Source organism: Leguminivora glycinivorella, chromosome 7 (assembly GCF_023078275.1).
Source record: "Leguminivora glycinivorella isolate SPB_JAAS2020 chromosome 7, LegGlyc_1.1, whole genome shotgun sequence".
In the NCBI taxonomy this organism is placed as follows: Eukaryota; Metazoa; Arthropoda; class Insecta; order Lepidoptera; family Tortricidae; genus Leguminivora; species Leguminivora glycinivorella.
The window spans coordinates 1,734,277-1,748,349 of record NC_062977.1 but is presented as its reverse complement, the minus strand read 5'-3'; the positions used below and the strand labels follow the sequence as shown (position 1 = coordinate 1,748,349).

Genomic DNA, 14,073 nt, shown 5'->3' with positions numbered 1-14,073 from the left:
TGCTTCAAACTTTAGCTCAGAAATGCAATCAGACTTTTCGGTACTATGCCACAGGAGGAGGAGAGATTTAGTTTATTGTCATAGTTTTCATTCAACAGTCAGTCACAAGCCTTTAATTGGCAGGAAGCTTAGCATGCAGGATCTGGGTGAATGCACGTAAAAGTAACGTGAGTCACGACTTCATTGAGTGTTTATTTGAACTACATCTGCAAATGAAAGGATCTATGCATATATCGGGAAAGTAACACATATTTAGAGATAGATTATCACCTAAACTTGCATCGTCAATAATTGGAACATGCCATAAAATCGTGACTCATGTTACTCTTGCCGCGGATCGACCCATCTGGATAAGAAGCGTGCCCATCTTCTTTGGATCGCAGAGCCATATTAATTAGTTTAGGTCGTCATAGTTGTAATTATAAGTTTAGAAAAATTGGATAGTTTTATGAAACAAAAACCTTGTAGTATCATCCTCCTTGCGTTATCCCGGCATTTGCCACGGCTCATGGGAGCCTGAGTCCGCTTTGACAACTAATCCCAAGATTTGGCGTAGGCACTAGTTTCTACGAAACGACTGCCATCTGACCTTCCAACCCGAAGGGTAAACTAGACCTTATTGGAATTAGTCCGGTTCCCTCACGATGTTTTTCATCTTGATGATGAAAATATCACGTTATATAAACCGCAGAATTCCTGCAAAAATGCATGGCTACCAAAAATTACGAGAATCGCAGGTTTTTGTGGTTTTGGCACATATTGCTCTAGCGTAAAACGAACCACACAGTTATGTATCCGATAGTTTTATGTTTTATTTTCATTTACCGGATTTCAGGAAGATTAAATTACACAGAACATATTCTGCAGATGTATCCACATATAACGAGGCCCGTTATGTTTCCAACCTAGATACAGCGTGTAAACGTAATACGGGCGATAAATGAAACCAGGCATCGAATTCATTAGTGTTATCATCAAGTGAGAGGTCTTTTTGAGTTACGCTTAATTCTCAACCCATAATTATTTTTTTGAAAAATTCCCCAGCAGCAATGTAAGCGCTGAAAACTTGGTTGCGATGACAGTCAATGACAATTGTCAACGAGCGTTTAACGCGAGTGTGTTTGCATAACATCGTAATGTTATGCAAACACACTCCCATGACCACACACCACCACATCTCATGTTATGCCCGTAGGCTGATTTATTTTGTATAGATATTTTTTATTTTTCAAATTTAAGTAAAATGTATCTATGTAATTACATTTCGACCTATACTCATCAGTGTTAAGTGATTTGTCTGTATTAGCTTTACACACTGTATAAATACTGGTAACTATCTAAATTTAGGGTAAACGCAACCCCTAATCACATAACCGACGATCGGTGAGCGTTATCACTCCCTGGCTACAGCTTCGGCCACTTTGGGCTGAGACCGAAATATTATTCGAAGGATGGAATCATAGATCAATTACCCATTAGACTTTTATTGACCGGGATATATAGCTTGGAACTGACAGCGTTAAACGGTAACTCTCAGTGTTTCCAACTCGAATTTTGAAATACCCCTTCCAAGAACAAAACAAAAATACCTTCAAAAGACGGTTAAAAAAGTATCTCTTAGAAACTCTATAAGGGATCGTCTTCCAGCAATTATGTTATTTTAATGTTTATGGGTACTCAAATGTTAACTTTGATGATGATTATGATGATATTATCCTCTTATCCCTCATCAGGGAATCTTTAACTGACTGTTAACCTTAGAAGTATTAATTGATTTCTTGACTCCACAGTCAAACTTACACCATAGTTTTGTGGAGCACTGTATATTTATACTATTGTTACCTTTGATTGTAATAATTAAATAATTAAATAAATAATAATAATATTTTTATTGACACATTACGAAGTTACACTTCATCCGAACGGAGGGACACCACGCATTATTTTTTTTTTGTTATTTGAAAACTCCCGATATTTGTTGATTCTCTGCTAGATGGCGTTGATATTAATAAATATTTATTTAACATAACGCATTACAGACATTTAGTTCTATGGTCCCACACTAGGCGAAACCTGTCCCTCGGAAACCAAGCAATTACTGATTAACAGGCCACGCGGCTTAGGTTTGAAACAATGCAAACAAAATTTTAGAAAATAAACGGGACTTACTCGCGTAAACACTTACATTTATATTTGGCCCGACGTTTCGAACATCACATTATGTTCGTGGTCACGGGTAGACTGGCGACTATGTTCGAAACGTAAACATAATGTGATGTTCGAAACGTCGGGCCAAATATAAATGTAAGTGTTTACGCGATTAAGTCCCGTTTTGTTCTAAAATTATGAGTGCAAATCGTGTTAGTCTAAATCAATATAAAAGTACTTATTCTAATTAATTTTATAAAGATGGCCAATTATCAAAGCTGATGTTCAAAAGTTTTAATCCTGTGTCGAGAGATTGCAGTCTATGGACACTGTCACAGTGTCACTACATTTTTTTTTTTGGGAATGGCAGCCTCCAGGGCCTTTGCCACTACATATTTAACTTTGACAGTTATCCGTAAACTAGAACTTTCCTTTGCTAATCCGCGAATAGATGACGTGCAAGTCAGTCAGTGCTAACCTGTTATAACTACTTGCGTATTTTTTACATGCAATTAATTTTCCCACCCTCCCACCGCAAAAATAAAAGTAAATACGCAAATAAATAATGAAAAAAAAATGCATGAAAAAATGGGAAAATTAATTGCATGTAAAAAATACGCAAGTAATTATAACAGGTTAGCACTGATTGACTTGCACGTCATCTATTCGCGGATTAGCAAAGGAAAGTTCTAGTTTACGATTAACATGGATTTCCGCAAAGTAACGCCTGATTCCATCGATTTGACAGTTATTTTTAAATACGAGTATCCTCTTCGATGTTAGTAAGTTTAGGTTTAAAACGTTGAAATATTCAAGTTAGTAAGTGTGGTAAACACTATTTTGCGTTATTTTCTTTGCATCGGGACTTAGTCTATGACCGAATTATTCGTGCGAAATTCTTGCATGAAATTTTCCCAGCTCTGCTCGATAATTAAGCAAACGTTAAATTGGGGAAAGTGGTAATTTTGCTTGTATGGAAAATTTAAACTACAAGTACAAAGACTGGGCAGCCAATTGTAAACTACACGTGTTCTATTTTCGTTGGAATATCGGTTTTAGATAGCAAGTAAGTTAGCTTCGGGTAACAATAGCCATATCTGCCAGCCATATTTATTAAATTTAACTAGATACCTATGCTATAAATGTTATGGTTGATCTTTCGAACATGCCTTTAAGTGGTTGTAAATACTATTTATTGTGCATGAGTTTACATACATAAGTATACAGTTTAAGTATCGGTGCCCCTTTTTAAGCACCAAATTATACGTAGCGATTCATTAACTTCAGATTTATCTATACAGCCCTCAAGCAAAGCCGCCCTATTTTATCACATCCCTATCACCACCAAGTCCCACATAAATCATCAGGCCAGCAATGCTCCAGACACCCAAAGATAGAAATTGATAAATGTTCCGCGGCACCACGGATCCTGCCGAGCGCGCACCTGCGATGCAATAAAGTAATGGACGCACTCCATTGCGGCCTACATCGACTCACTTGATTAATGGATGGGTAGAGAACACGCGATCGATACTGTAATTGGCGATCGGCTCGAAAAAGCGGGATGGAATAAAAAAGCTTTCAGATCGTGTTGTATGTGGATCATGTACTAAGCCGATGCGCGGTTGACGAAATTAACGACCATATTTTGCGTTTACTAACGCGAAAGGAAAACGAATGAAAACTCGAAAATTCGCGTTTTCCGGGATCTAAGGCTAAGCTAGATCGATTTTTCACCCCCAAAAACCCCCACATAACAAATATCAGCGAAATCGTTAGAGCGATTTACGAGATCGTCGGTATATATATAAATATTTAAAGGTATATTTAAGATGAGTGTTGACCGCAGATTGTGAAGTTATTTAGCATAATTATTTAGAAACTCAATTACGAGTATCATATACTCGCTAGCTGAGTCGATGGGGCCCCGCATAGTGGGGCTCCTAATTTTGGGTAGTTGTCCCTTAGACATCTGATGCTACCTAATTTTATTGACCCATCTTCTGTTTAATGTGACCACCGTCATAAAATTACCCAGGACCTTTATGATCGGCCATCGACATAATATATACTGGACATCATCATCGTCCTTGCGTTATCCCGGCATTTGCCACGGCTCATGGGAGCCTGGGGTCCGCTGTGATAGTTGTCACATCCCAGGATTTGGCGTAGGCATAGGCACTAGTTTCACGAAAGCGACTGCCATCTGACCTTCCAACCCAAAGGGTAACTAGGCCTTATTGGAGTCCGGTTTCCTCATTTTCCTTCACCGAAAAGCGACTGGCAAACATCAAATGACATTTCGCACATAACTTCCGAAAAACTCATTGGTACGAGCCGGGGTTGCCCCCAGATTGAAAGTCGCACTAATATATACTGGACATGAATACAATAAAATGGTAATGTAGGTATGTAATTTTTAATAAAGACATCACACTGCTCCACAGGCGTATGATTGTGATCTTACCTATTTTCCTACAGGTACTTTAACATCTGAATATTTTAGGTCAGCTGCTGACAGCACCTTTCCCAATTAAACGGACTAAATGATTATGCATACCCTCGGCCATTACCATTCTGATGAAGGCACATTATGCGTGCCCAATGGCCGATGTAAATAATTAATAACGGATAGCCTCAGCCGATAGGCTTGTGTAGTAAATGTACTAATAGTACAAAACACACGATTCCCTCCTCTGTACTAGACCGAACTATTCCCAAATGTTTCTGCTCCTTAGTACATTTAGTACACTCACATACGCGCAACATAATGGAAGAGAAGAGTCGAGGAGTGACAAAGACAAAAAAGCGATCCGTGTGATCCGGTCGCAGCCGAACTAGAACTGGCTGACTCGGACCGAGAGCGCGCGAAAGCGGCCGATCAGCTCTCGCCTAGTACAAGCGACCGTTGCTGTATGCCATATGCTCAATTTGTCTCTCACTCTGTCGGGTACTACTAAATAAATGTACCCTCTAAAAAAAACTAACTAGTACACTTCGGAGATATACTAGTTGGGAGCGATCTTTTCATTGAACGAGCAGGCACAACTCTACCAGCCGATGATGTTACTTGGCTTCATGAAGATAGATGCGACAGCTCGTGCGTTATGTTTATGTTGTCGATCCCTGCCCATTGTTGGGACCGAGATAAATGTGCAGGTAAAGCCATATAAACGAAGTGAGAATGATCTCCTTGGCGTCATTGAAGACAACGAATGTGAACAATTATATATTCTGTGACAAGACCGAGTGGAATTAAATTAATTACTTTAGCTTTCAGGTGGACACCATAGTACTATTATTTTTTTTATAATTCACTATAGTGCATGAGAAGCATTAAAACATAAAACTCACAAAATATAGCTAAAATTGGTCATCTTTCAAGGTGGAGTATTAAATAATACACCTTTTGTTACAGCATTTCTTGAAAAGTTTGTACAAAAATTAAGGAAAAAGTTTTTTTTTTATTCCTTTTTGTTAAGTCCAAGATTTATTTCATGAATTGATATTTTAGTAAGTTTTATTTGGTCATTAAGGTTAACAATTATCCTATTATATTATAACAATTATCCTGTATATGTCTTACGAAAGTTGACTTATATCACTAAATGTTGGTAACAACATAGGATCAATTAAAATTTGCTGACGTGGCTATATACAAACTTTTTGAGAACTGCTGATTAGAGTTTCTTTATGGACATTTCAATCAAACCTAGAATTCCTATTCTAAGTTCCCAAAAGCACATCTATAAAGGCAATTTATCTAAACCGACGTATACCATCGCTCCCTGGGACCATGAATTGCCCATTAGCCCGACGTATCGAAGCCGTATCCCTCTCATCTGCATACCGGGCCACTAAAAATATACACAATTAATATACAGGGTGCTCGCGAGGAACCCACATTACTTTAACCACGCGTTCCGAGGCCAAAAGAAATAAAAAATGTTATAGGTATGATATAGAAACCAAGAGTGGACAGGCATCTTCTGGGCGAGCTCACTCTATCGTAGGCCACGTCTTTGCCTTTGGCTAGTCTGTGGCCAAGAGTAAGCCCATTTATCATGATAAATCAATATTGGCAAAAAAAATCGTTTTTTTTTTTTTTTTTTTGGCTTTTTTACATAAAACTAAATGTTAGTCATAAAATTGGCACTTAAAATTGTTTTTTCTAAAAGCCTAATGTTATAAAAGTTTTTTTGTCACTGTTTGACATCTATTAATAAAAACTGTGCGACTAATTTGCTATCAACGCCGTTAAAAAGGCCTTTTGTACAGATTAACAATAAGAAATTTTTTATTGGCAATAACTCGCAAACTAGACGAAATCCAGAAAAGTTGACATGACATTTTAGTCTTAAAATGTAATAAAGAATACGCTATAAAAGTCCTGCTGGTTCCTCCGAGCATCCTGTATACGCTACGAAAACCCTGAATAAATATCCTGCATCTAGTTTTACTCGATTAAGTGAGGGTTGGAACTAATTATTTTAATCAGGTTTTGGATGTAGGCTCCGTATTAAAGTGAATTATGTGGTTTTTGGGTTATAAAGCTAGATTTAAATATGTAATTATTAATGTATAAAGCAATTCACTGATACTCTATCTCAGTTAATGCAAATGTTGCCTAGTGTAATTAACTACAACATTAAAAGCGTTTAAAGTTCCGTACTGACTAAACGTTAGTTAACTAGTAACAACTGGTGACTAGATTTTGCTAAAACCAAATACTACATGAGCGTACATACCATCATACTATATGTCTATTATACTATTATATAGCTGATGAAACATCAATATTTTCAATCAATCAGTTGTCTCAATTGACGCCACTTACACGGCGACCCTGCCTGTCCCAGCTATGTATTACGTATTGCATTATACGCGGTTTTTCCTTCACCAAAGATCAAACATAGAGTTGTTGCATGTCTGTTTCTAAGTTTCAGAGCTTTCCTTGTCAACAGCATCCTCGAACGTCAAACAGTAAACCCATAACTCCTACATAAGCTCACAATTTTAGAGCCCAGAGCATGTTCTCAGAAACAAACTCGCTCAAGGCATTAAAGCGACTTGTTTATATTAAGTGCCTCCCAACAAATAGGTCGTAAAGTCGTCGCTAAAGTTATTAAAACATTTTAACGTTTTCACTTACATTGCAAATTTCGTTGTGTTCCATTTTGGCACGCCCCCACTCTCGCCTGGCAGACGTCCAAACACGTCTTGGATTGAAATTTTGGGAAAAGGAATGGCCACTGTGTTAGATAGATATATTATATTTTTAAATGTTAAATATATCTCACATACTTATGTACAAGTTGCGGAACCTTTCCAAAAACATTGAGAGATTGTTGGAAATTTCATGAAAGTTTGACAATGTCTTAAGTAAAGTTTTCAAAACGTTTTGTGCATTATGCCTTCTTTTTCGTGTAGAATTTTATAATATTTTACCGGCCAACATTTTCCTTCGAACGGCTCCCGAGTAAAAAGCGTTATTTTGGGCTTTTCTAAAATAAATCCGAGGGTATAATTTCCTGAGCTAATTTACATACTTTTCCTCATAATTTTTTCATTTTCTTTTAATTAACTTCCTTAGAAGGTGCCCGGGCGATCGGTTTGAATACAAAAGTTCGTTAGGAGAGTAAATTGGTGTTTTTGTTTGCTACAATGGTATTAAATTATGTCGCATTCTTTGTGAAGCAAAAGATGTATCCCTTTCAACAAGGTTACTATTCTGTTTTTCTAAACAATTTTGAATAAAGGGTGTCGATTAATTTGTTTTTTACATTATGAATTTGAAGTATTCAATGAAACTGATTGCTTGCTGTTTTCTGTAGATTGGACGCAGGTAATTGAAAAATAATAATAATTACAAATTACGGAGTAGAATGAGTATAGCTATTTTTAATTTTAAATAATTCTAAGATTTTCTTTAACACATAAGAGAGCCTAAGGGCTCACAAATAGCTGCACACATTTTATTATCAAGGCATTCGTCGGTTTTAAAAATGCAAGCCTTCCCATCAGAAGTTTCGCATAATACTAGCGAGCATTCAGCAATAGTTTAAATCAAAAAATCAATAAGTCACGCGACTACTAATCTTAGATAATACTAGTTTCTAGCATCATAACTTGCCTAGTCAAACCTAGGGTCCTTGAAAAATTAGGCCCTACCCTATACTCTCCAGTATAAACTGAAAGCGCTGTCGTCATCCACACCCGTCAGGCCAGGTAAGCCTAAACCGCTGATATACTACGGCGCAGACGGCGGGCCCATTTGTCGTCGTCCGCAACGCATTTATACCGCGATAACGCTGGCTGATATATCAGCTTGTTATGCATCAGTAAGGCTTACCAGCCCAGCAGTTTAGTGTAATATGGCCCATCCCACCAGTGTGTTCTTTTTGCACTTTTAATAAGTTTAATGCGAAAAGAACCCTCTTCTTCTTCAGTCGTTCCTTCAATGCTGAAGATCGTGACATCATGTCATTTTTTTCAAGACTAGCCCCTTATTTATAAACGTCCACTAAAGTTATCAAGTCGATAAAGTTCGTTTGTACCTTTCTATCACACCAATACGTCGGAAAGGGACAAACGAAAAGCTTGGGACGTTTATGAATAAGGGGTTAGTCTCTCCAACGAACAGTATGGCCACTCCCGCTCCCCGCTGAAATAACTACCTTTACCGTCTGTCAAAAACGCGAACAGTCGACCTGTCATATGTCACTTCATAGAATACACGAGCTTAGACTGTGTTAGGAACGCGCCTCTTTCTCCATCCGAGGTGTGCCATAGGCATCTGTTCCTCGCCAAGTGCATGGCCTCGTGCAGTTTTAGTTGCATGGGTGCAGAAATTTTAACTCACCATCTAGTAGCGAGAAGGGCCCGAGGTCTCGTGCCTTCAACTTTGGTCGTCATAATTAATCCCTCCAGGCTATCTGGCGGGCGACGTGAGATGTGACCGTCAACTACGAATTTTATCCCGGCAAATTATTAAAAGGACCCACCGACACGATATGCCATATCACGCGACCGTGCTAATACCCCAGCTTTGGCCGCCAATAGCAAAAAAATTAAAAACTTTTTGGTGCCTTATGGTAACACAGGGCTTGTGCCTTTGCAGCTTCCCCTTAGATATGCGCCCCTTGACCCTGGGGTAAAGTAGGGTAAATGTATATGGCCCTCGGGAGACTGAAAACAAATGAACGCACAATACTAACAAGATGTTTATCTTAATTATGTAGATAAAATACGGCTGACTACTGGTAGATGATAGACAGCAACACTGTACTGTAAGTAACGAAAAACATTACATAGGTACACTGTTTCTTCAGCGTAGGAAAAGTTAATGTAATATGTAAATGGTAATGTTTGGACTGACTCCACGAGACAGGCCTAGCCTAGTGTGGTGGTCAAAGGTAAAATCTTTTGTAACACTTTTTGGCAAATAAACTATTTTTATTTATTTATTTATTTTATTTACATTGGAGTAGCAATCTGATACTAAATACATACATAAAATCACGCCTGTATCCCATACTAAATACAATCTTTTCTAAATCAATAAAATCGCATTCTCGTTCCAGAATCGAGTTAATATTTCTCCGTGAATTTTATCAGGGTATCTGATATTGATTTCAACATAAATTTGCATTAATACCTTCTGCTTTGAGAAAACTGGGAGTGGAGGCATCATTAACTTCCACGGAAAGCATTTATCACATTCGATTTCTTAGGAATAATCGATTCTTTTAGATGGCGGTTCGAGTTATTCAAAGGTTCTTTTTACTCATATGTGTAGTGAATAGAAGTGGCAAAGAAGTGGAGGTATTTTGTTGAAAGCATATTATATTATATGCTTGTATTAGTAGACTAATTTGTATAGATTCATTTTTACCTGTGTGGGTGGGTACTTAAAGCATAGTATTTCTAAGTACATTTCTATGTAGGTAAGACGAAAGGCCACGTTTTCGTCCATTTATAGTATTAAAAAAAAAAAAACTAACAATTAAGGACGCGATGAATGTACGAATAGATTAGAATAACTTCTAAAAACGTTTGATAAGGTATAGAATATAATGTTGTTCCGATAATTTTATGCCGAAGTCCAAAGAGCCGTACCAAATATAAAGTGTTTTGTATACAAATCGAACCAAGCTCCCATTTTTCACACTTCATTTTAGCTTTATGCGAGAGCTTCGTTTTAGATCTAAGTACATACGATCTATTCAAACGGTTGTCTGGTAGAAATCGCTCTTTAGCGGTAAGGCCGCCTGTTGTCTGCCTCTATTTATAATCATTTGTTTTGTCTCCACTGTATATTTTTTCTGTATCTTTTGCTGAGGTGTGCCAATAAAGATTATTCTATCTATCTATCTATCTATCAGCGCTTACACGCAACGTCACACCAAACATGACACCTCTCGTGGACACCAGACCTGTCAGTCGACCACTAAGCCATGCGCGAGGCGTCTTAACACTGTGCACTGTCTTGTGGCTGATGTATCAATATTCAGTGTGTAGGTGTAATTATTGTAATTGTATGCAGCGTGTATTTTTGATATTACCACATACTTAAAGGGTCATTAGTAAAATCCCTAGGGAAATATTTTCATTATGATTTAATCAAAAAATACTGCTTTTATTCTTTCATACAAAATAGTTCAGCACGCAATGTATTATTATTTTATTTTTGTTCAACGACGTGACTTGACGTCTGTGAATGTAACTGTAAATTAGTTCCGCAAATGTGTCAAATAGGTTCACGCAACAATATAAGTAGGTGCATTGCTGCTCAATATTTTACAAAAAAGAATTACGCTCTGATAGTTAGGACAAAACTTAATAATTACGTACGTTGTATGGGCTCTTAGCACTAAAACCTTGGTCTGGTTAAAGTTTGAGGTAATATCAAACATACACGCTGTATATTAAACCTTGTCGCTAAAAATCTCGTAACATTAACTTTATGCGCATATTTTTCTAATGTTCCATTAGTAATATAAGAATACAAGCGCCTACGCTTCGTGTATGAAGCATACATGAAAATTTACTTAAATACTTCTTAAAGTTCGAAATGAATTCCAGCAAAAGTTTACAAATAAAGCTGTTTTAGTAATAAAAAAAAACTTATCAAACCGAATCACGGCAAATTCCCTGGCTCTTACGAAGTAAGTAAGTACGTAATCAGGCGTGGAACTTTAAAACTAGTAGGCCTTTACTTTTAATCTTATTTTAAAATAATTTCTTACAGCACGTTTTTAGAAATGTTATTCGCTTTTTTCACTTTTTTGTATGTAATATAAAGTATAGTATGACAACCGATCTAATCAAAAAAAGGCCTTAAAAACTTTAGGCTGGGATAACAACTACTTTTGTAAATTATTTTTTTTAGTAGCCTATAATGTGTCCCACTGCTGGGCAAAGGCCTCCCCTGTTTTCCGCCACTCGTCAGTCGTCACGGCTCTGTGCATGCTCTCGCCAGCCGCCACAAAATGAATTCAGGTCGTTCCGCCATCTCATCTTTGGTCTACCTGGGCCTCTGGTAATTAGTTACTATCTTAAATATTATAGCCAAGTAAGTGCAAAGAACGCTTGGTAATGCAATGCAACCTCCTACACGATCTTCTGAAACCTGACAGGGATAATCCCTCTCAGTTCACAAGGCATTATATTAATTGAGGCAGACTTGTCCGGATTACGCTGAGGCACACATCACTGAGCTTCGCTTCGAGATGCTCGAAGCCAGTTAAAGGGCTAGTTAACAAGTAGATGAATACGCTGTGGGACTGTCTCTTGTAGGTATTTGTAATTAGAATCTGATCCGTAGAGATTTGAGGGCATAACAGAAGCAACAGCAACACACAACACGAATATTATGAGCTAGTTAGAAATGTTCTATCATAAGACGATTCTACGTTTTTAAGGGCGATAATAATCATGTGACATGAGTACATTTTAATGGTATAAGTGCGTCTGATGTTATGATAAGTAGTATGAACACAAATCTGAAAAAAATACCTTCAACGCCCATATATACTCCCAACCCCTACCTTCAAGAAATTCTTATGTTCATCTGTACACCATTGTCTATCTCTATCGCTCTTGCGTATTGGCGCGACAGAGCTAGACTGCATTTCTGTTGGCATCTGACGTCGACGATTGCCATTCGGCTACGCCGGCAGTAGAGAATATAAAAAATCTGGTGATTGTCTATTTTTACTTTCATTTGACGAGGTTATATTATTAATAAACAGACATCACGTTTGACTGTTTTTCAGTTTCGGCCCACCAGTGAGTTTAAAAAGCCTGCGATGGCCAAAGGCCGAGCTCCGCATATAGACCGAAGTGCCACAAAAGCGCTCTTCTTAGACTCGTTAATTAATCAGTGATCCTTGATCACAAGTGCCGAACAAACGGGTGAGGCAGTGGAATATCGAGGAAGCGGGTAACTGTTTACACGTGGTTTGAAATTTAGATAGTTTAGTTCTTTTGGGATAGTCGATAGTAAAAATGACAGTGACAGAAGATGTTCAGACCAGCCAAGAAAGTGAGCGAGACAGTGCAGGGAAACTGGGTAGATACTTGGCCTTGTATAACGGGAGCCGAACTACCGCCTTCGCTCGGCCGAACACTCGACGTCATGTTTATAGGCACCGAGTGCTCGGCTGAGGACAGAGTCTCGTCAATTTACTCATTACGCCACGAAATTGGTCTAAGACAGTGGTGAGCGGCGGCCATATAATGGAGCGAGACACAGCGATGGGACTTTTCATTCGCACGTCTGGCTGCCGCTTACCGCTGTCGCGCCAGGGGCGGCTCACTCCGCGATTTAATCGCCGCGCTACAAGTACATGCTGGCGGCCGCGAGTTCGCGGCCTAATCAGGGGTGGCGCGCGTTCTCACGGAACGCACGTTCGTACTTTCTATTGTTACTTTACGTCGCGAGTTTTTTTTTAAGGTTCGTATGCGATGTCAATATGTGGAATTAATGCTTAGTTTAATAGACATCATGAATAAAATAGGACAATTTTACACATATCCACTATTGGGTAATACCCACGGAAAAGTTCAATAAGGCTTGTGATGTTGGGACTTACAAAAATATATAAATACTGTATATATACCTAGAGAGTACCCAAAACTTGACTATAATAGTATAACATTTTATCTGATATTAATTCGTTTTAATCCATAGGCAACCCTATCGTCCAACGCTGCGCACGTGCGGCTCCTTTCTTTGTTAGAATTTTGTAGGCATTTAAAAAGGCGGCATTTCGTGAACATCAAAGCAGTGGGCATTCTGTACTTGTACTATTATATATTCTGTGGTCGCGCTTAGACCTCGTGGCCGGGCTGTTAGGTGTCATTAACAGCTCAGCCACGACATTGGTCTAAGCGCGACAGCGGTGAGCGGCAGCCATACGTGCGAATGAAAAAGTCCCATCGCTGTGTCTCGCTCCAATATATGGCCGCCGCTCACCGCTGTCGCGCTTAGCCCAATGTCGTGGCTGGGCCGTTAGACCTCGTGGCCGGGCTGTTAGGTGTCATTAAAGTGGGCTTACCTCCAGAGGCGGCGAGCAGGCCGTGCGCGCGAAGCAGCGCCAGCAGCAGCAGCGGCAGCAGCGGGCGCCGCCGCATGCCGCGCGACCCCGCCCCGCCCGCGCCGCGCCGCCGCCCACACCCGCCGTACCCCTCACCTGCAACACAAAACATTTATTATTACACTGAGAAAAAATACAACCAGTTTTCATGTTCGTTCAACAAGTTTTTTGGTTAAAATAGCGCCTACGTGCTCTTTGGTTCAAACAACAAGCTACTTGTCATTTGAATCGGCAATATATTTGAATCAACAAGTCGATTTTATAAAAACAACCTGACACATATTGTTTTAAACATACGTTTGGCTGATTCAAACGGATAAACCGC

At 38.8% G+C, this 14,073-nt stretch overlaps 1 protein-coding gene across 1 annotated transcript in view; it reads right to left on the bottom strand.

Annotated features, from left to right (window-relative positions):
* Positions 1–13,791, bottom strand: part of LOC125227776 (disintegrin and metalloproteinase domain-containing protein 22) — a 670,866-nt gene extending 657,075 nt beyond the window's left edge. Inside the window, exon 1 of the mRNA XM_048132103.1 lies at positions 13,710–13,791. Within this exon, the coding sequence (XP_047988060.1) occupies positions 13,710–13,785 (76 nt within the window). The 5' untranslated portion in view covers positions 13,786–13,791. The remainder of the gene's footprint in view (positions 1–13,709) is intronic.
* Positions 13,792–14,073: the final 282 nt, after the last annotated feature.